At 40.6% G+C, this 22,115-nt stretch overlaps 1 protein-coding gene across 1 annotated transcript; it reads right to left on the minus strand.

The window, feature by feature from the left end:
* Nucleotides 1-676: 676 nt before the first annotated feature.
* Nucleotides 677-21,295, minus strand: LOC149999997 (uncharacterized). Its single transcript, XM_090289796.1, has 4 exons — nucleotides 21,132-21,295; nucleotides 3,051-3,177; nucleotides 2,797-2,857; nucleotides 677-2,474 (listed from the first exon to the last, which is right to left on the minus strand). Exons 1-4 carry the CDS (start codon nucleotides 21,132-21,134, stop codon nucleotides 821-823), a joined length of 1,845 nt encoding a protein of 614 aa, XP_090145922.1. The 5' UTR covers nucleotides 21,135-21,295; the 3' UTR covers nucleotides 677-820.
* Nucleotides 21,296-22,115: the final 820 nt, after the last annotated feature.

Raw genomic sequence — 22,115 nt, forward strand, 5'->3', positions numbered from 1 at the left:
GCTATGAATTTAAATATAAAATAATTATAATTGTTAACATTTTAAGGTGGTTTTGTAAGTTTGAGGTTGATGTCAATACAGGTTGCTCTCAATGTAAAGTCTATTATCCAAATCATTGCCAGAGGGAATGATGAAGAGTAAGGGGAAAAGATGTAAATAGTGATTCAAGTGAGATTACACTCTATGATAAACTTGTCATATTTACAAATTTATGCCAACTATCTAGTAGTAAGGAAAACTAGTAGGGCTCTTCTGATTAAAGAAAGAGTTTTTACCACAACAAAGGAGGAATATTTATAATGGGTAAGGACTATCCAGTACTTGCCACATGAAGCCAACAGGAAAATCCTAACAAATAACAAAATGTCATCATTCTCCTTAACTTACAGAACAATGAAAAATTTATATACAAATTAATCTTACTAGTAGATATTACATTCATATTTCAACTCACCAATGAATCCAAAAGACTTCAAAAAATTTACAAGCTGATTTAAGGAAAAACACTGCCTACTAAAAGCTTATGTACTGTTGCTTAAAAAGTACTTACAGAATTGTCTCAAGTCATCGTTTATTTGCAAAAATAGCAAATAGAATCCATAGTCCAGAGACTGAATTTCAGAATAAGCCACTGATAAAGGCAAGTTATTTTTAGCTTTTAAAACGTTATCTCATGTCACAAATTTTCTGGAGTATATGTGAATTAATTTGCATCAGGACTTCCCATATTACTTACATTTATAGCCATTTCTCTCCAGTGGAGTTTTCACATTACTTTTAAGTGTAGAGTGGAAACTTTCCTGTATTTATCAGTTGTAATTTATCCAGTGTGCATTCTCACAACATGTTTATGTAAGGATGTGGGCCAATTGAAGGCTTTCCCACAATGCTTACACTGAAGAAGTTTCTCTCCAGTGTGAATTCTTTCATGGCTCCTAAAAGAACTGGGTCGACTAAAGGCTTTCCCACATTCTTCACATTTATATGGTTTCTCTCCAGTGTGCACTCTCATGTGACCTCGAAAGGTTGTGCGATAAATGAAGGCTTTCCCACATTCTTTACATTCATATGGTTTCTCTCCAGTGTGAGTTCTTTCATGTACTTGAACATAACTGGAACAACTGAAGGCTTTACCACATATTTTACATTCATATGGTTTCTCTCCTGTGTGAGTTCTTTCATGTATTCGAAATGAACTGGGACAGTTGAATGCTTTCCCACATTCCTTACATTTATAAGGTCCATCTCCAGTGTGAGTCATCATGTGTCTTCGAAAGCTTGTGAGAGATACAAATGCTTTTCCACATTCCTCACATTTATAGGGCTTTTCTCCAGTGTGAGTTCTTTCATGTATTTGCAAACCTAGAGAAGAACTGAAGGTTTTCCCACACTGTTTACATTCATAGGGTTTCTCTGCACTGTGAGTCCTTTCATGTCTTCGAAATGAAGTGGGACAACTGAGGGCTTTCCCACACAGCTTACATATATAGGGCTTCTCACCAGTGTGAGTCCTCACATGGACTTGAAAAGTGGTGAGCCAATGAAAAGCTTTCCCACATTCCTTACACTGATAAGGTTTCTCTCCAGTGTGCGTTCTTTCATGTGTTCGAAAAGAACTGGAACAACTGAAGGCTCTACCACATTGTTTACATTCATAAGGTTTCTCTCCAGTGTGAGATCTTTCATGTATTCGATATGAACTGGGACAATTAAATGCCTTCCCACATTCCTTACATTTATAAGGTCCATCTCCAGTATGTGTTATCATGTGTCTTTGAAAGCTTCCAAGAGAAATAAAGGCCTTCCCACATTCTTTACAGTCATAGGGTTTCTCTCCAGTATGAGTTCTTTCATGTTTCCGAAGAGAACTGGGACAACTGAAGGCTTTACTACACTTTTTACAGTTATAGGGTTTCTCTCCAGTGTGAGTTCTTTCATGACTTCGATAGGAACTGGGACAACTGAGGGCTTTACCACACTGCTTACATTCATAGGGTTTCTCTCCTGTGTGAGTTCTTTCATGTGTCTGGAAGGTTTGATGATATCTAAAGGCTTTCCCACATTGCTTACATTGATAGGGTTTCTCTCCAGTGTGAGTCCGTTCGTGTTTGCGAACAGATTGACGATATCTAAAGGATTTCCCACATTCCTTACACTTATAGGATTTCTCTATACTGTGATTTCTTTCATGTTTTTGAAAAGGCTGGAGATAACTGAAGGCTTTCCCACATATCTTACATTTATAAGGTTTCTTTCCATATTCCTGATACTTGTATGGTTTGGGCGCAGTGTGAGATCGCATGTGCCTATTAAGGGATGAACGGCTCATGAAGACTTTCCCACAAACATGGCACTCCCATGGTTTTACTTTATTAGAAGTTTTCTTGTTCAGATTAAGATTAGAAATATGGCTGAAGTTTTCTCCACATTGACTACCTCCTTTACTTTCACGAAGTCTCTCTACCATATGATGTCTATAAAAAAATCAGGAGTACATGATTAATAATTTATATTTATTTGTAAACATTAGAATTATGTATTTACAATTTATAGGGAAAGTGCAGGTTTTCTGCCATCCGAATTATTTGAAACCGAATATAATGAATGCTCTGAAAGAAGGTTCTTTTGAATTAGTGTTTTGGATTTCTCCAGATATATACTCAGAGGTAGAATTCCTGGGTCATAAGGCAATTCCATTTTTTATTTTTTGAGGAATGTCTGCTTTTTTTTTTACATTTTCATGACATACAAAAATCCCCTTGTGAGATACTGATTTCTGTTGTGAACATAACTCACCTTAGATTTTTTCCCTGATTTTTGTACTGATCTTCAGTGTTATAGTCTTCCCATTTTCTTCCTAAAATGCAGACCCAGAAAAATAAAAAAGTAACAGAAGAATTATTACATTGCAGGTCTACGATGAGCTCTGACCATTCCTGGTTTATTTACCAAAGTGTTCTCTTTCCCCATTCCAAATCAGAGAACAATGCTGACAGACAAGAAACACTTGTTCTCTAAGTGGCTAAATGAAGATACATTGCCATTCTTACCTACTGAAGCCAGGTTTCTCAAGGTTTCCCGCATCACATCTTTATAGAGTTTCTTCTGTGAAGGATCCAGCAGAGCCCACTCTTCCAGACTGAAGTTCACAGCCACATCCTCAAAGGCCACTGAGTCCTGAAACATCCCACATATGTACACAGGAAGACAGGTAAGATGGATAGCACTGGGGATCTATAGTCAATTTATAAGAAGTTCACAAATGATTCTGTGATTTCAAAATATTTATTCTTTGACTTGGTCACCAGAATTCTTATTCACTATACCATAACCACTTCCTCATAAATTTAATAGTATCACGGCTCCTTCAGGCACACAAATTCCCTAAACACTGGTCTCTGAAAAAGATCAATAACCCACTGACACATGCAGAGGGCAGAGAAAATGCTCCCCCACAATAATTCTGATGGTAGAATTTACCCATTTGGTTAAGGAACAGAACAGGAAACCCCAACTTCTTGGTGGGTACACAGAGACCAGTATTTAGGGTCAGCTCTAATTACAGAGGAATACATGGAAAAGAACCACACATTTCAGATCTTATTTGAGAAGCCTCTAGAGAACCCAAAGATGACTGGAGAGAGAAAAGGAAGGACACCAGATGTGGCCTCTGATACTTACACAAATAGTAAACACAGGTTAAGCCCTTGCCAGATAAACTTACAACCTGACACTACAGGTCTATTTACCAAGGTTCCTTCTCAGTACATCATCTCTGGCTTCCAACAACAACAGAATCACACACACTAAAAAACTTCATCTTGAAAGAAGCCAGAGGGAAAAACACACTTTAGCTATGGAAAAGCAATGACAAGAATTAAATCAGACTTTTTTTTTGTCTCAAATAATGCAAGCAAGAAGAGAGTGGAATGAAATATTTAAAATGTTGATAGGAAAAAAGCAACCTAACTAAAATTCTCTGTCAAGTAAATTTATCCTTCAAAAGTGAGGAAGAAATTTCTGAGACAAACAAATATTGAGAGAAGTTGTCACCAGTACACGTGCTTTGCAAGAAATGTTAAAGAAAATTATTCAAAAGGAAAGAAAATGATGAAGAAAGGGAGAGCATTTGAGAAGGAATTAATGAAGGGAAGATAACATCATCTTAAACATTCTTTTTTTTTTTTAAATGCTTTACTGATTATGCTGTTACAGTTGTCCCAATTTCTTTTCCCTTTGTTCCACTGCACCAGTGACCCCCCTCCCTCCAGTTGTCCCCCCACTTAGTCCATGCCCATTGGTTGTGCATATAGTTCTTCTCAACATCTTCCTGTCTACTCCACTCCCTCCTACTGTGCTTCTTAATTCCTATACCATCTCCCTCCCTTTCCCCCCTTCCCTGCTGAACTTCCCCCAATATGTTCCCCATACCTATAGTTCTTTTCCCACTCATTGCCTACTTAGTTTGCCTTTGTTTCACTTCTCTAGCTTCTATTGTTGGTTGTTGTGATACACTTTTCATTTTAACGTTCATAGTTTTGATTCTCTTTCTCCTAAACAAGTCCCTTTAACATTTCATATAACAGTGGTTTGAATCTGATGAACTCCTTCAGTTTTACTTTGTCCTGGAAGCACTTTCTCTGCCCTTCTATTCTGAATGACAGCTTTGCTGGATAGAGTAATCGTGGTTGTAGGTTTTTGTTTTTCATTCCTTTGAATATTTCTTGCCAGTTCCTTCTTGCCTGCAGAATTTCTTTTGAGAAATCAGCTGATAGTCATATTGGCACCCCTTTGTATGTACTTCTCTTCTTCTCTCTTGCTGCTTTTAAGATTCTCTCTTTATCTTTAATTTTTGACATTTTGATTATAATGTGTCTTGGTGTGGATCTCCCTGGGTCCAGTTTTTTTCAAAATCTCTGTGCTTCCTGAACCTGTAAGTCTTATTTCCTCCCCCAAGTTAGGGAAGTTCTGCTTCATTATTTTTTCACATAATTTTTCAACTTCTAGTTCTTCTTCTTTACCTTCTGGCAACCCTATGATTCGGATGTTGGCCCACTTATAGCTGTCCCATAGGTTTCTGAGCCTCTCCTCATTTTCCTCACTTTTTGTTTCTTCTTTCTGCACTGGTTGACTGTTTCTTCCCTATGATCTGATTGTTGATTTGATCCCTGTTTTTTCCCCCCCTCACCACTTGTTTCGTATGTGTTTTCCTTCATTTCAGCGGGACTAGCCTTCATTCCTTCCGTCTCGTTTAAGATCTGCTGTCAGGTCTGTAAACATTCTTATAACCAAAGCTCTGAACTGTGTCTCAGAAAGACTTCCTATCTGCTGATCTGTTAGATTAGATATTTGCTGTCTGGTCAGCTGTGTCACTGGGATCTCTTTCATGATCTCTGCCATCCTGACAGTTTTGTTTCCTGGGTGGGGCTGTCACACCTCCTATGCTATAGGGGGCAGAGCCCCATGCACTCATCACTACCAGGCGACCCTTCTCACCACGCTGTGGCATTTTGTATGGGGGCGGGGGTCCAAGATGGATTCTTGCTGTTTACTCTCCGATGAGAGACTGGGAGCTTCTTCCTCCATCCCCACCCCCTCCAGCCTTCACAGTCCGAGGCAATGGGGGTCTGCCTTCCCTGACATTGCAATCATGAGCTGACGGGTCTGGTCTGCAGTGGGGGTGCTCCCCAGGTGTTTCTTGCCTCTTTTTAAATACGGGTGTCTGTGTTTACTGCCCTCCTGCCACTGTCACTGCCAGCCCAGTTTGATCTCTCCGCCCTGACTTTGCCCCTCCTACCCGTCCGGATGAGCACCACTTTTTTATAACTTCATACGTTGGACTTCCATGTAGCTTTTTTTATGGAACTTCTGGTTATTTCTCGTTTTGCGGTAGATGTATTCCTTCTTAGTTGTGGAGGGAGTCGGAGCATGTCAGTTTGGGCCTCCATCTTGGCCAGAAGCCCTAAACATTCTTAATTAATTTGAAAGTATTTAGTAATTGTAGCTATGGTTAACTGGAATAAACAATAATAATATTAGAAGGTGCAGAGAGAGAGGAATTGGGAATATTCTCTTATGAGAAATTTATACAGCCAGTGAAGTGGTTCAGTGTTACCTGAATGAGGACTTGGGTTAACTGTAACTATATATTACAAATATAAGGGCAACCAATAAAGTTTTTTTAAAAAGTATAACTGATATGCTGAGAGAGGAAAAAATAAAGTCAGGTAAAATTCTCAAAGCCAGGGAAAGCAAAAAAGAGGTGAAAGACGAAAGAGAAACAGATAACAAGGGCAACAAATAGAAAAAACCAAAAATTATGGTAGATATTAACCCAACTATATCAACAATCATTTAAAAAGTCAATGTTCTAAATACAACAATTGGAAGATATCACAGTGGATTAAAAAATAACTCCCAATTATATATTTTCTATAATAAAACCACATTAACAATAAAGACAGGCATATTGAAAATGAGGGCTAGAAAAAGATGTATCATGTTAACATACCATATGATCTCACTCATATGTAAAACCTGATGAACAAAATAAGTTGATGAACTAAATAAAACCAGAGACATGGATACGTGGAACAAACTGACAGCTGTCAGGGGAGGGAGGGACTGGATGAAAGAAGGTGGAGGGATTAGCTGAAGAACATATATGTATAACCCACAGACACATACAGCAGTATGGTGGTGACCAGAGGAAAGGGAGGGAGGGGCTGGGAGGAGGGGGGCAAAGTTGGGGAGAAATGGGGACATCTGTCAATAGTGGCAGCAATAAAAATAAAGGAAAAAAAGAGCTTGCATTTCTACATTTTCAGACAAAGCACAGGGATAAAGAGGGACATTACATAATGATAAAGGGTCAAACCTTTAAGGAGACGGAGCATTCCTTAGTGCTCACATGCATAACAACACAGTGGCAAAATATCCCAGGGGAAAATGGATGGGACTGCAAGGAGAAACAGAGTAATTCACTATTATACTGGAGATTTCAATACCCCTCTAGTAATAATTATGAATACCGGCAGGAAGAAAATCAGAAAAACAGCTGAATTGATCAGTGTCATCAAACCACTGAATTTACTGGAAACTAGAATACTTCATCAAGCAACAATTTTTTATATGGAAAAATTCATGAAGATAGAACACATTTTAACATAAACCACCCCTTAACATATCCGAAAGAATAGAAATCATAAAAATATGCTTTCAGACCACAAAGCCATTAATATAGAAATCAGTAATGGAAAGATTGGGAAACCCTCAAATACTTGGGAGATTAAACAACACACTTCTAAGTAACTCAAGGATCAAGGAATGAAAAATTATTTTGAACTTAAACAAAAATGAAAATACAATTTATCAAAATGTGTGGGATGCAGCAAAAACACAGCCTGAAGGGAAACTTCTAGGACTGAAGACATACACTTGAAAAAGAGATCTGTAATCAATTATCTAAATCTAAGCTTCTATCTTATGAAACCAGAAAAAGAAGAGCAAATTAAACCTAAAGTAAGTACAAGGATAGAAATAAAAACCAAAGAAATCAGTGAAATTACACGAAATCGTGAAAAATCCACAGAACCAAAAGCTGGTTCTTTGAAAAGACTAATAAAATTGCGAAACACCTATACAAGCTGGGAAAGACAAATTATTAATATCAAGAATGAGGAAGGGGCAGGGAATGTAAAAGCATTCGACAAAATCCCAAATCCATTTATGGCAGCAAACTAAAAATAGAGAGGCACTCCCTCTTGAACACCCTCTACAAGAAACTTTCAGTTAACATACTTAATGGTGAGAGACTAGATGCTTTCCTCATAAGATCACGAAGAAAATGATGTCCCGTCTCACCAGACCTTGTCAACGCTGTCCTGGAAGTCTAAATAATAAGACAAGAAAAGGAAGCGAAAGGTATACAGAATGGGAAGTAAGAAATTAAATAAACTGTCTTTGTTGCATATTACATGATGGTCTATGGAGAAAATCCCAAAGAAAACAAAAAAGAAAACCCCTTGAACTAATAAGGAACTAGATAGAGTAAGGTTGAAAAATAAATGGTTAATATACAACAACCAATTCTTTCCTGTAGATCCAAACAAATATAATCAACTGATTTTTGACAATTCAATAGAGACCACATAGCTGTTTCAACAAATCATGCCAGGAAAACCAGACATCCACATGCAAAAATCAATCAATTTAGACACAAATTTACACCTTTCACAAAAGCTAACTAGATCCTATATAAAGTGTGAAACTACAAGACTCCTAGAAGATAGGAGAAAATCCAGGTGACCTAAGGTTTGGTAGTGAAATTTAGATACAACACCAAAAGGAAGATTGATAAAAACAACAACAACAACAACAAAAACACGTAAGTTTGAAGTCATTAAAATAAAACCTACTCTGTTAAGAGATTGAAAACACAAACCACAGGCTGGGAGAAAATCTTTGCAAAAACACTTATCTGATAAGGGGATAAAATGGTAATGGAAAAAAATACAATAAAGATTAAATTCAAAGAACTCTTAAAATTCAACAATAAGACAAGCAACACAGTTAAAAATGGACAAACGACCTGAACATGCACTTCACAAAAGATCGATAAATGGTAAATAAGCATAGGAAAAAATTCTCAACATCCTATGTCTTTAGGAATTGTAAATACAGAAAGAATGAGATATTACTAGACACTTTTTACAATAGCTAAAATTCAAATCACTGAGAGCAAACACTGAAGGATGGCAAAGATGCAGAGCAACAAAACCTTCACCCACTGCAGGTGGGAATGGAAACCAGTATGCCCACTTTTTAAAAAAAAGTATATTTTATTATACTGTTACAGAAGTCCCAATTTTTTTCCCTTTTGCTCCCCTCTGCCCAGTACCCCCCTTCCCTCCAGCAACCCCACTGCCCTTAGTTCATGTCCATGGGTCATGCATATAAGTTCTTTGGCTTCACCCTTTCCTATATTATTCATAACTTCCCCGTCTACTTTGTACCTACCCATTATGCTTCTTAACCCCTGCACCATTTCCCCATTTCTCCCCATCACCCCTCCCAGCTGATAACCCTACAAATGATCCCTATACCTATGATTCTGTTCCTATTCTGGTTTGCTTAGTTGGATTTTGTTTTTTGTTTTTTAGATTCAATTGTTGATAGTCGTGAGTTTGTTGTCATTTCAATGTTCATAATTTTGACCTTCTTTTTCTTAAATAAGTCCCTTTGACATTTCATATAATAATGGCTTGGCAATGATGAACTCCTTTAGCTTTACCTTGTCTGGGAAGCACTTCATCTGCCCTTCCATTCTAAATGATAGTCATCTTGGTAGTAGGTCCTTGCTTTTCATCACATTGAATACTGCTTGCCAGTCCCTTCTTGCCTGCAAAGTTTCTTTTGAGAAATCAGCTGATAGTCTTAAATAGGCACCTGTTTATAGGTAACTCTCTGCTTAGTCTTAAATAGGCACCTGTTTATAGGTAACTCTGCTTTTCTCTTGCTGCTTTTAAGATTCTCTCTTTATCTTGAACCTTTGGCATTTTAATCATGATGTGTCTTGGTATGGTTCTCTTTGGGTCTAGCTTGTTTGGGACTCTGTGCTTCCTGGGCTTGTATGTCTATTTCCTTCGCCAAATTTGGGAAGTTTTCCTTCATTATTTTCTCACATAAGCTTTCAGTTTCTTGCTCTTCCTCTTCTCCTTCTGGCACCCCTTTGATTTGGATGTTGGCACGTTTAAAGTTGTGCCAAAGGTTCTTATGCCTCTCCTCATTTTGTTCAATTCTTGTTTCCTCACTCTGTACTGGTTGACTGTTTATTTCTTCCTTATGTTCCAAATCATTGATTTGAAACCCAGCTTCCTTCCCTTCACCACTGGTTTTGTGCGGATTTTCCTTTGTTTCATTTAGCATAGCCTTCACTGCTTCCCTTATGCATTTGCCATACTTAAGCATATCTGTCAAGCTGTGAGCATCTTTATCACCAGAGTTTTGAACTCTATGTTCATTAGGTTGGCTAACACCTTGTTGCTTAGTTCTTCCACTGGAAACTTGATCCATTCCCCCTTTTGGGCCATATTTTTCTGTCTCCTCATCTTGACAGGCTCCTGTGTTTGTTTGCCTGTGTCTTAGGTAGAGCTGTTGCTCCTGTTACGTTGTAAGGGGCGGAGCCTTAGGGATTCGTCAGTACTGGATGACCTGTTTCACCACGTTGTGGCGTTGTATGTGGGGGAGGGGTCCGAGAGGGAACAATGCTGCTTGCTCAGCACTCGCTCCTTTTCCAAGCACTTCTCCCACTTCCTTATGGGACTGGTGCCTCTCTAGCTGCTGCCCTGGTCGTCGTTCCCAGACTGCATGGGTCTGCAGACATTTTAGGACAGTGGGGACCCTTTAAACAAGCAGACTCTGCTGAGACAGTGGCAGTTTCTTCCTTCACCCCAAACCCCAGTTTGCACAGTCAGAAGCAATGAGGCTTTATTTTCCCCGGCGCTGGGATTGTGAGCTGCATGGTCTGGTCTGCTGCTGGGAGTGCTCCCCAGGTGTCCCACCTAACTTTTTAAAACACGTGACTGTGCTTTCTGCCAGCCTGCCACTGCTGCTGCTACCACACTGTGTCCTCTCTGCCCCAGCTCCGCCTCTCCTGCCTGTCTGGATGAGTATTTCTTCTTTATATTTTTGTTTGTTGGACTTCCATGCAGCTCAGTTTTCTGGAACTTCTGGTTGTCTCTAGTTTTGAGATAGTTGTATTCCTTCTTAGTTGTGGAGGGAGACACGGTGTGTCTGTTTAGACTTCCATCTTGGCTGGAAGTCCAATTACCCAGTATGCCTACTTTTGAAGACAGGCAATTTCTTAATAAACTATATCTATTCTTATCATACAACCAAGCAGTCATGCTCCTTATTTCCCCAAATAAACTGAAAAATTACTTTCATAAAAATTCTGCACATGAATGTTTGTAAAGCTTTATTCATGACTACTAAGACTTATAGGTAATGGAGAAAATCCTCCATTAGAAGGATGGAAAAATATTATTCAGTTGTAAAAGGAAATGTGCTATCAAGCCAAAAAGACATGGAGAAAGCTTAAAATCATATTGCTGAGTGAGAGCAGCCAATATGGTGACATGGCTACACATTTATGATTCTAAGCATAGTTCTGGAAAGGTCAAAACTATGAGACGGTGAAAGATCTTTCGTTGCCAGGGATTTGGGAGTGGAAGGGAAAAATGAATGAATAGGTGAAGCATGGGGGATTTTCAGGGCAGTGAAAGTTTTCTACATGATGCAGAAAAGATGGACACATGTCATTTTACATTAGCAAAATCCCAGAGACTGTCTTAATGCTCAACACTAATGTAGTGAGCTGGCAGCACCTGGCTTGCAGCGTCAGATGAAAAGATGAGTCATGTCAGAAGAAAGAGTAAGCGAATCCATCTTCCTTGAAAACAGCAGCACTAAGAGCATTTGATCATCTTCTGTCCTGGTACTATTCTCCCTCCCAGGGACTGTATTACTTAAGTCTCTTTGCACAACCACATCAAAATTACAACTAAACGACAGAACCACCAGAAATGAGCTGAATGGAAATCCTACAACTACAGAATTAAATAAGAAACCCATTGAGACAGAGCAGGCAGGCGGGTGTCATATCTGAGACCCCATCAGCCTGGTTCACACTGTTTGCCCCACCCTGGTAATTCTGCCCCATCCAAGCTGTTTCCAGTGGCTTTGCCATATGAATGGCTTGTCTTGGCTCATGCTTCAGATTTTCCTAAATTCTCTCAAACAAGCAGCATCTGGCCTCAGCAAGCCTGTTATCTCTTGCTAAGTAGTCCCAGCGCTGGCACTAGTAGCAGCTGGCTTTGGTTTACAGCTTGACCTTACTTGGGCACAAACAAGACCAGCACAAGTAGCAGTCATCTGCAGGTTGCTTTGTACCTTATGCTGGGTGGCCCCAGAGGAACACAGGCAGTAGCTGACCTTGGCCTGCACCTCCTGGGAGGCCCCATAGTCTGTGCACTCAGTGGACAGCTACAGACCATGTCAGAGCACCACCATTCAAACACCTCCATAAGTGACACACTCAAGAGGTGGACTCAGCAGGCACCAGAGCCCTGCTGAAATAAGTCTTGCTTGGTAGAATGCACCCCTGCACAGCTGATCCTCCATGGTGGTCAGAGGTTGGTGGTCAGTGGTCAGAGCCAACCCTTGCAGCTGACCAGCCTGGGTAAATCCCTCCCATTGCCATGCTGAAAGCAGTCAAGGCTCAACTACAAGAGGAGGCTGTTCACAGCCCACAGCAAGGGCACACCTGGGGTACCTAGCTTAGGTGATAGGGGAGGCTGTGCCACTGGACCCAAGAGGACACCTATTACATCAGGCCACACCAAGATGTGGAGTCAACTCAGCTCTACCTAATACATAGAAACAAAAACAGGGAGGCTGCCAAAATGAGCAGACAAATAAACATGACAAATGAAAGAACAGAACAAATCTCCAGAAAAAGAACTAGACAAAATGGAGACAAGCAATTTATCAGATACAACAGAGTTCAAAACACTGATTATAAGGATAGTTAATAACTTAAGGAATGAACGCGAGAGAACTTCAACAGCATAAAAAAGAACATGGAAACCATAAAAAAAACCCAGTCAGAAATGAAGGATGCACTAATTGAAATAAAGAATAATTTACAGGAAATCAACAATATGTGGATAAAGCCAAGAGTCAGATTAGCTATTTGGAATATAAGGGAGCAAAAAACACCCATTCAGAACAGCAAGAAGAAAAAGGAATCCAGAAAAATGAGGATAGTATGAGGATACTCTGGGACAACTTCAAGCATACCAACAAGAAATTGAAAACCTATTTGAAAAAAAAATGGCAGAAAACTTCCCTAACTTGATGTAGGCAATAGACATACAAGTCTAGGAAGCGCAGAGAGTCCCAAACAAGATGAACCCAAAGAGGCCCATACCAAGACACATCATATTTAAAATGCCCAAGGTTAAAGATAAAGAGAGAACTTTAAAAACATCAAGAGAAAAGCAGTTACTTACAGGGGAGTTCTCATAAGACTGTCAGTTGATTTCTCAAAAGAAACTTTGCAGGCTAGAAGGGACTGGCAAGAAATATATTCAAAGTCATGAAAAGCTGGGACATACTGTACAGCCAAGATTGTTCAACCCAGAAAAGCTATCATTTAGAAGTGAAGAGCAGATTTAGAGCTTCCCAGACATGAAAAAGCTGAAGGAGTTCATCACCATGAAACCAGTATTATATGAAATGTTAAAGGGTCTTATTTAAGAAGAATACCAGAAATATGAACAATAAAATGGTAATAAACAAACATCTATCAATAATTGAGTCTAAAAAGGTTAAATGAACAAGCAGAACAAAACCAGAATCATAGATCACAGAGAACATTTTGATGGCTGCCAGATGGGAGAGAAGTTGGGGAGCTGGGTGAAAGAGGTGAAGGGATTAAGAAGTACAAATTGATAGTTACAAAATAGTTATGGGGATGTAAAGTACAGCATAAAGAGTATAGTAGCCAAAAAATATATATGCATGACCCATGGACATGGGACTGCTTAAGGGAGTGTGTGTTTGGGGTCTGGGTGGACAGGGGCAAAGGGGGAAAGTTGGGACAATGTAATAGCATAAACAATAAAATATAATTTAAATAAAAAACCAGTAAACCTTCATAAGGAAAGAAAACAAAAAAATCTTCATAACTTAAAAATAAAAACACTAATGTAAACTGGACTTTAATGCATTGATATCAAATGTACCACAGTAATACAGAATGTAAAAAAATAGGGGAAACTATGTGGAGGCAGAGGGGTTATTTGGAAACTGTGTACTTTCTGATCAAGTTTTCTGTAAACCTAAAATAAACAAATGGGACTACATCAAACTAAAAAGTTTCTGCTCAGCAAAAGAAAACATCAGCAAGATGAAAAGGAAACCAACCATATGGGAAAACATATTTGCCAATGATATCACAGACAGGGGACTCATCTCCAAAATATATAAAGAGCTTATACGACTCAACATCAAGAAAACAAACAACCCAATTAAAAAATGGGCAAAGGACCTGAACAAACACTTCTCCGAAGAGGACATACAAAAGGTCCGTAGACACATGAAAAAATGCTCAACATCATTGGTCATCAGAGAGATGCAAGTAAAAACCACAATGAGATACCACCTTACACCTGTCAGAATGGCCATCATCAACAAATCAACAAACAACAAATGCTGGCGAGGATGTGGAGAAACGGGAACCCTACTGCACTGTTGTGGGAATGCAGACTGTTGCAGTCACCATGGAAAACAGTATGGAATTACCTCAAAAAACTAAAAATGGAACTGCCATTTGAACTAGTGATTCCACTGCTAGGATTATACCCGAAAAATCCTGAAACCCTAATTCAAGAGAACTTATGCACCCCTATTTTCATAGCAGCCCTGTTTACAATAGCTAAGTGCTGGAAACAGCCTAAGTGCCCCACTGTAGATGAGTGGATCAAAAAACTGTGGTACATCTACACAATGGAATACTATGTAGCAGAAAGAAAGAAGGAACTCCTTCCATTTGCGACAACATGGATGGAATTAGAGAGAATTATGCTTAGTGAAATAAGCCAGGCAAAGAAAGCAAAATACCATATGATATCACCCAATACAGGAAACTAAAGAGCAACACAAACAAACGAACTAAATAGGCAAAGACTAGAATAGTAGTCAGTAGTGGGGAAGGGGGAAGGAGAGAAGGGGGATAAGTAAGGGAAGGGTCAGGTCAAGGAACGTATATGAATGACTCATGGACATGGACAATGGGGAGGGATATAATTGTGGGAGAAGGGATGGGCTGGGAGGGGGGAGCAATGGGGGAAAAATGGGACAACTGTAATTGAATAACAAAAAATAAAATTAAAAAAAAAAAAGTTTTCTGTAAACCTAAAATTGTTCTAAAGGAAAGCCAAGTCTATTAAGGGGAAAAAAAGATAAGACATAAATTAATAGTGATTGCTGATGACTGATAAAAGCCATCTTTCATTCAACTGATTTGAAGTTATTTCAGTAAGTCATTGTGGTGTTCTGTGAGGCCTGCACCCTGAGACTTGAGAGGAGAAACTTCTACAGAATGCCTTTTTTGAGGGCCCAGCACCGTATATTCTGAGAATTGAAACGAGTTCCTTCATTACTATCAATAGTATCTAGAACTCCCCTATGGAGGACAGTCCTGGCAAGGCCTCACATTGTGGTCTAAGTATATGTAGAGACAGGTGTTACCTTGATTTATATTGTGGGTAACTGTGAGGCAAGATAGTTCCAGAATTATTTTGCCACAAAAGGGCAACTCTTAATCATCCAACAGTCTGTAACCATGGCTGGCAAAGTCAACTGCTGGTCAGTGCTAAGATGACTGCCTGATGTTTGGTTGTTGTGTGGATCCTCGAGTCCCATCCTTTAAAAGATGTTCCAATTAAAGGATAGAAGTAGTAACTGTGCCTAAACATGATCATGTATGAATGAGGCAAATGACATTTCTGAAGTCTGTGAGCTCATTTCCTTTAACTCAGGGAATCCTAAGGAACTCCCCAGGAAGTCTAGAGGTCTGGGAAAGGGGTGACCTCCTTCAGCACCTGGCAAGGGACTGAGGGAAGGGGAGGCCACCCCCTCCTGATAGGATATACCAGAGGGCCCAGGATTAGCTATATCTTGTCTCAAGGAGTCTTGATAGTGGAACAGAGTTCTTGGGGTGCTGTTTACAGTTCGCAGGGCATAATGGGTAGCTTCCTAAGGGGTCACATGTTCAGGACTATTTTTAGGATAGCTCTATAAACAGCGACCTGCAGCTCTAATGGCATACAGTTTGGAGCCTTGGGCAGTTTCTTGCATCAGAAGTCTACGGACAACTTAAGGCCATCATGGGTAACTCCAGGAAGCACGACAGGAGGTCACTGAAGGCTCTATTATGAAACAAGAGTCTGACAGCACTATGGGAGTGCCTGTTGTATGGCAATTTGACTAAGTCCAGAGCCTTTTGGTTTTTCTGTAGGGGTACCTACCACCAAGGTACAAGAAACATCATAAATGGACTCAAGTGCAACGTGTAAACAAAGACTATGTTGCCTTCAGAGCATGAAAAGAACCTGGACCATGTTGTGACTGCTAAGAGGGACACTAGTTATTTCTTCACCGTCTCAAGGAGGAAACAGGACCCAGATGATCAAATCTTTTTAGGAATTTAAATAAGGCAGTAGGGCCTCACCTCATTTATGTTGCAATGGCCTTTCACCTTTTTATGAGTTCTTTTTGTCAATATTTTTATGTCCTGAATACCCTCAGAAGAGGATGTCATTAGTGCAATATCATACCTGTGCTCCTGGAACAAGATGGAAAGAGTTCAGATCCTGCCTACAGAGACTGTGTGTGCTGGCAATGGTGCTGAGGTCCTGGAAGATGATCAGGTAAAGGTGTATCATGTCCCTTGAGAGGTGAAGACCAATGGCAGCTAAGAGGCTGTTGGCGTAGGTACTAAGCAAAATACACAGCCAAGTCTGTGATGGCAAGATATTCACCAGTTGCTGAGTAGATGGAGGCAGTAATTTCCATAATGTGGGGGACTGAGAATAGGGAGGGGCTTATTTGGTCTGACCACAGCCACAAGGTTGCAGCAATCCACTGTGAGGTGTCATTCCCACTGTGAGGTGTCATTCTTTCTTGACGAATAGGCCAACTAAAAACTCACCTTGGCCAACTACAGTCAAATCAGACAATAACTATTTATGATTTTAATAGAAAGTTACTAAATTATCCAGTTATTATAATCAATGCAATTAATGACTGCCCTTCCACCAGTCAACACAGGATCTTCAAGCATCGACACAGGATCTTCAAGCATGTTACACTCCTTTAGAAATGTATACTATCTTAAATTCAAACCATCTATCTTAAAAAAATAAAAGGTCAAATTCAGCTGTTCAAAGGTGAAGCAGAGGGGATAACCACTTCTTCACTAAATAGGTATACATTGATTTTCAATCCTTCAAGGCCCTGTTTAATTTACATTAGGGCCATATGAATTTAACTGGGGTTAAGGGCTGTGGGGTTCCATTTTGTTAATATATATTAAAAGTGCCAAAAACTAAATTACAATTTAATTTACAAGTATAACTCACTGATTTAAACGTTCCCTGCTGGACGTGGTATACTTTAAGAAAATGGGCACTATGACCATGGAGAAATTAAGTAAGACCATAGTTACGGTGAAACATCCCTATTTGCACTCTGTTATAGTTGGTGACTCCAACATTACCATGGCACCTTGCTTATATTTAGTGGGACCCCTCTGGAATTAGGAGTGTGGTCAGCCTGCCACCTACTGGCTGCCTTGCCCCCTCTCTTCTCTTTCTCTCTTTAAAACTGCTCTTTCATGAGCAACCACCTGATGGGTCCACTTCTTGCAAAGGGTAGAGACCCCCTTCTCCCACCTGTGCCCTCTACACTGGGGCCAACCCAGCCTCTGTCACAGCTTCATGCTGATAGATAAATCCCAAGAAAGACACAGACCCAGGGTTAATTTAAGGAGGGCCCTGATCCCATGTTCCTGCTTCCAAATGCCTTGGAGTTCTTGAAACTGCCATTTCTGGTCAGCTGGGCATTGAACTAAAGCTTGGCAGGCTCAGCAAGGCCATATGGGGCAGCATGCTCATAGCACCAGTTCCCCAGCTGTGACAGTGAGGGACGCTATCAGGCAGCAGAGCAGGTCAGAGCAAGAGAAGAAAGACCCACAGGGTGGCCTTGTCAGGACATGCTGCTCATGGTACCAACTGTTACAGTCACATGCAGAGGGATGGTTCCCTTGAGACTGATGACATTGGCATATGCGCACATATTCCCCATGTGGTAGGAAGAGCCCTAACTATCATATAATTGAGGTCTCAGGAGCGCAGGGTGACCTCTCAAACAGCTGAGGTGGCTCCAGAAAGCACGAAAAGGAGCCTGGCCTGGGTGGTCATTGGGGTAGGAGGTGGGGCCGGGGCAAGAATCCTAGTCCACGGGCAGGGGCTAATGTGATTTGAATTTTCTGCCATCTCTAGAGGAGGCACCACTCAGACTTTTTCATCAGTTTGTCCAGGTGGGAGCCCAAAGGGCAGTGGGAGCGGGGAGGCTTCAGCTGCGAGCAGTCAGATATTAGAAAGTGTGGAGTCCAACTGCTTGTTATAAAGAAACACTAACAAGAGGTTCGAGAAATTCAACCGTGGTTGCTGGGAGTGGATGAAATGAGAGTCCTGGAGGGGACCGGGATGTTCTGGTGGTGAGTCAACTTTAAACCTTATCTTATAGACTTTTGTTAGCTGTTGCATGCATTATTTTTTCAAATAATGCTGTGTAATTGATATAAACCATATTTTCCTATTTAATAGTCTTTAAATTATTTTTGTTTTAAATTTAATTTTAAATTTATTCAATTTTTTCTTTTCAACATAGGAAACCATTCTAAGATTCAATTCTTTAAACACTAATGCTTACGAAAGTTTAAACCATAAAAAATAAAAAATCTCAAATACCTTCTAACTAAAATAACAAGAGGCATTATAGCTTCTCCTTATATATCACTGCTGGGCAATTATTTCATGAGTAAAAGCCTATTATAGCTTTATTTGGGCCTAATCCATTAGCTACATCAGGATTTTCAGACGTTTATATAAGTTTTGAGTAGTTTTCCTCCTAGTAATTAAAATAGGAATTCACTTCCTTTATGCTTAAGCAATATTATAGCATTTAAATTTTCAAAGCTCTCTAGGGACATGAACATACAAAAACTGATCTAAAATGTAAAATCTATCTGAGAGTTCAAATACATCCATCTCATGTCTTGAGGATCTCTTGCTTAAAAGGAACAAATATTCTATTTGGTTCCAGTATTTCTGGCCTTATTTTCATGTATCTCTTAATCAACTTACATTTCCAAAGCCCAAGAACTAAAAATCTTACACAGTCACCCAGAAAATATCACAAATTGCCAAGGAAAACTAGAGTTCGGAGCTTCAGTATGTAATATTATGAGTATCCAAGGAAAGAAACACAAATCTTCAAATCAGGTGAGATAAGCTGCCTGCTTCCCCACAGTTCAGAAGAAAACCCACATTCGCAAGCTTGCAATCCATTCTCCTCATACTGGGATACAACTCTTAAAAAGTGGGTCACTCACTGATGGTGGAACACCCATGTAAATGCTCTCTGGGACTGCCACATGCCCATCTCCTGAGGCAATGGAAAGGCTTTCTCCCTGAGGCTTTAATTCTCATAAGTGAGGAAACTCTTAGCCAGATTCAATTTAAGGTCCTCACACCCTTAAACTCCCAAATTCATAAACCCTTTGTCTAGAAGACAGAACTGACCTTCACAGAGTTTCTCAATGTATACAAATCACTGAGTGCACCTACACTGCTCAAGCCTGTATCTAGAAACAGGCCCAAGGAAATTACAGTCACAACTTTAGAAGGGACATCACTCCCTCCCAAGCTTCCCAGGCCTGTAGTTTCTCAGTGTGCAGGCTCCTTCCCTGGTGAGTGTAAGCAGGTAGGACAGCTGGAGGGGGAGGCTCCCCAGAGAGAACCAATTGGGCCTTCAAGTACTTCCCTTTGCAGGTTCAAGGAGGCCTTAGCTTGGAGACACTGACCTGAGGCTTCTGCTTCAGGACCACCACTGATTTTTTTTTTTTTCCTTTTAATCCTCACCAGAGGATATGTTTATCGATTTTAGAGAGAGAGGAGGCAAGGGGGAGAAATGTGAGAGAGAAATATTAATCAATTGCCTCCTGTATGTACCTGGACTGGAGATCAAACCCGCAACCTTTTGGTGTACAGGACGATGCTGCAACCAACTGAGCCCCTCCACTGTTTGAGCAACCCAGTAAAATCACTCAAATTCACTGCTTACGTGTAAAGGATGGGAGAAAACTGTTAAGTCATTTTTTTTCTGGTTCAAGAAATCTGCAAATATCTGTTCATTTCAGAAAATAAATGTTAGTTAATTATTATTTACATGGCAAGTAACTATTTGGAAAACGATTGTATTGAACACGCATGGAGGTGTTGCAAGTCTAAGCCCTGACATTGCCTTTGAAATCAACCAAAAGAACAGATCTCAGAATGTTTCCACACTCGCTCATGGAAGAAAAAAGGAAACAAAAATGTTAACAAGTGGATGTGATGGTGGAATTTTTAATTTTTTCTTAAATTCACCTCTTCCTTGGAAATATTTTATACAGTCTTTCAAGGTCTATTGATTAAATACATTTATACTTATTGAAAAGTAGAGAATTGAAGTGCATAAAACCACAAACTCAGAGACGGGAGCTTGACCTGGAAGTGGGATGAAAAGGTAGATCACCCAGGAAAGTTTCCAAACACGGACACCCATACGATGTCTTTCCCAGGAAAGACCCTAGGGGAGAGGGACAAGGTTTTTTACACAACACAGTTCCAGGTGGTCACTCTCGACTTTCCTCTTACATAAAACACCCACAGGCAAAAAAGTAAATCTGTAAAAAGAGAACCATCCATGGCTTTGTGGAGAAATGATAAACAAAATACTGCGTAGTGTGAAATGCACCATGGAAGACACACAGTTAATGATGCTGTAAACAAGAGAGGGGAAGATGGCGTTCGGGAATGTGAGGAAAGATTTGGGAATTTAGGGATTTACTGACAGTCCCAGGAAGGTCTAGGTTTGGGGGGGTCAGAGTCATGGATTTGAGGCCCTGCTGCCCAAACATCTGTAAAACTCAGGAGAAAATGGGTCCCCCTGGGGAGAGAGGAGAGGCACTGAGGACCCCACAGACCACGGCTCTTCCCAATAGGAACCCCGGAGACTGAGTCACGATTGTCTTCTGATGACCCTCCCCGTCGTCACCGAACATACTGTTGGGGAGGGAACACATGGGGGCTCAGGCTGTCGGCCGGGCCCCCACGCTGCGTGCCGCGCCCCTGGCGGACTCGTGTCCCAAAACTCGGAATGTCCGCTGGGAGGCCAGGTCCAGCCACGCTGGTTCCACTAATCCTTCCTGTCTCCCGACACTCGGCCCACACACTCACCATTTCTTAACTTCTGGGGTCCCCTGTCTTCCACCCTATGACTCTTGCGGCAAGTGCGGGTCACAGTGACAAGGATGTGGCGCAGACACCTCAGGTCTTTAAAGGTAGAGAAAAATGATCGCAGATGCAGACAGAAGCCATCAACACGCTCTCCACAGCATCGTCAGAGCGCCGCCCTTACGTACGTTATCAGCGACTCTCTTGATTGGACAGTCCCCAACGCCCCGCCCCTCCAGCCTGAGTGACAGTAGGCTGGAGGTCGCGTCTTCGAGCGACCTTCCTTTAGCAGGGTAGGAATCTGTGTTTTAACCATGAGTCTGTCAGGCCACACGGAACTGTGACCCTCCTTCACAATCAGAGACACGTAAGAGTGACCTCTCCATAGGTAATGATGGCTCTGGCCATTTTGATCGTGGACCATTTCTGATGGGGAGACTTCTGCCCTTCCTCTTCCACCCCCACTCATCTGGTACTTAAATGAATCTTGTGGTCTCAGGGGTATTTGGCTCTGGTGGGAAGTTTGAACCCCACAGCCCTAGACTAGGCCCCAAGCCTCAGATGCCAGCATGTGTAAAACATATGAGGCCAAGTAACCACCCGAAAACCTCTTCCAGGAGCTCCACTGATTCCCATTTGGTGAAAGAAAGATCAAAGGAGGCAAAATTGAAAACACTGCTTAGTGAAAAATAATAGATGGCAAAGATATGAAGAATAAAGAAGCAGGACAGTGGTCACGTATGGGACAGGACAGAGATGAGTGAGGGATGGGAACATCAGGGGACCCTCACCACTGCCTTGCCTTGATGCTGATTTCAAAGGTGTTTATCCTGTTATTACTAAGTACTACCGTAATCCAGTTTGTACAATCTTTTCTGAATATATTTGATGATAAAATTAAGAAGTAATTAAGGCAGGAAAAGGACATAATTTGTATATGTTCGGTAATGTGGCACTCTGAGTTTTCATGCATGGTTTTGGGAGCAA

Source organism: Furipterus horrens, unplaced genomic scaffold, assembly GCF_987537825.1.
Source record: "Furipterus horrens unplaced genomic scaffold, mFurHor1.1.pri manual_scaffold_10, whole genome shotgun sequence".
NCBI lineage: Eukaryota > Metazoa > Chordata > Mammalia > Chiroptera > Furipteridae > Furipterus > Furipterus horrens.

Bases quoted from the DNA above. Each gene is read 5' to 3' on its own strand.
- LOC149999997 (XM_090289796.1), bottom strand. The intron at 2,858-3,050 runs GTAAGAATGGCA...TCTGCATTTTAG, and splicing joins GAGAAACCTGGCTTCAGTAG to GAAGAAAATGGGAAGACTAT. The intron at 2,475-2,796 runs GTGAGTTATGTT...ATTTTTTTATAG, and splicing joins AATCAGGGAAAAAATCTAAG to ACATCATATGGTAGAGAGAC.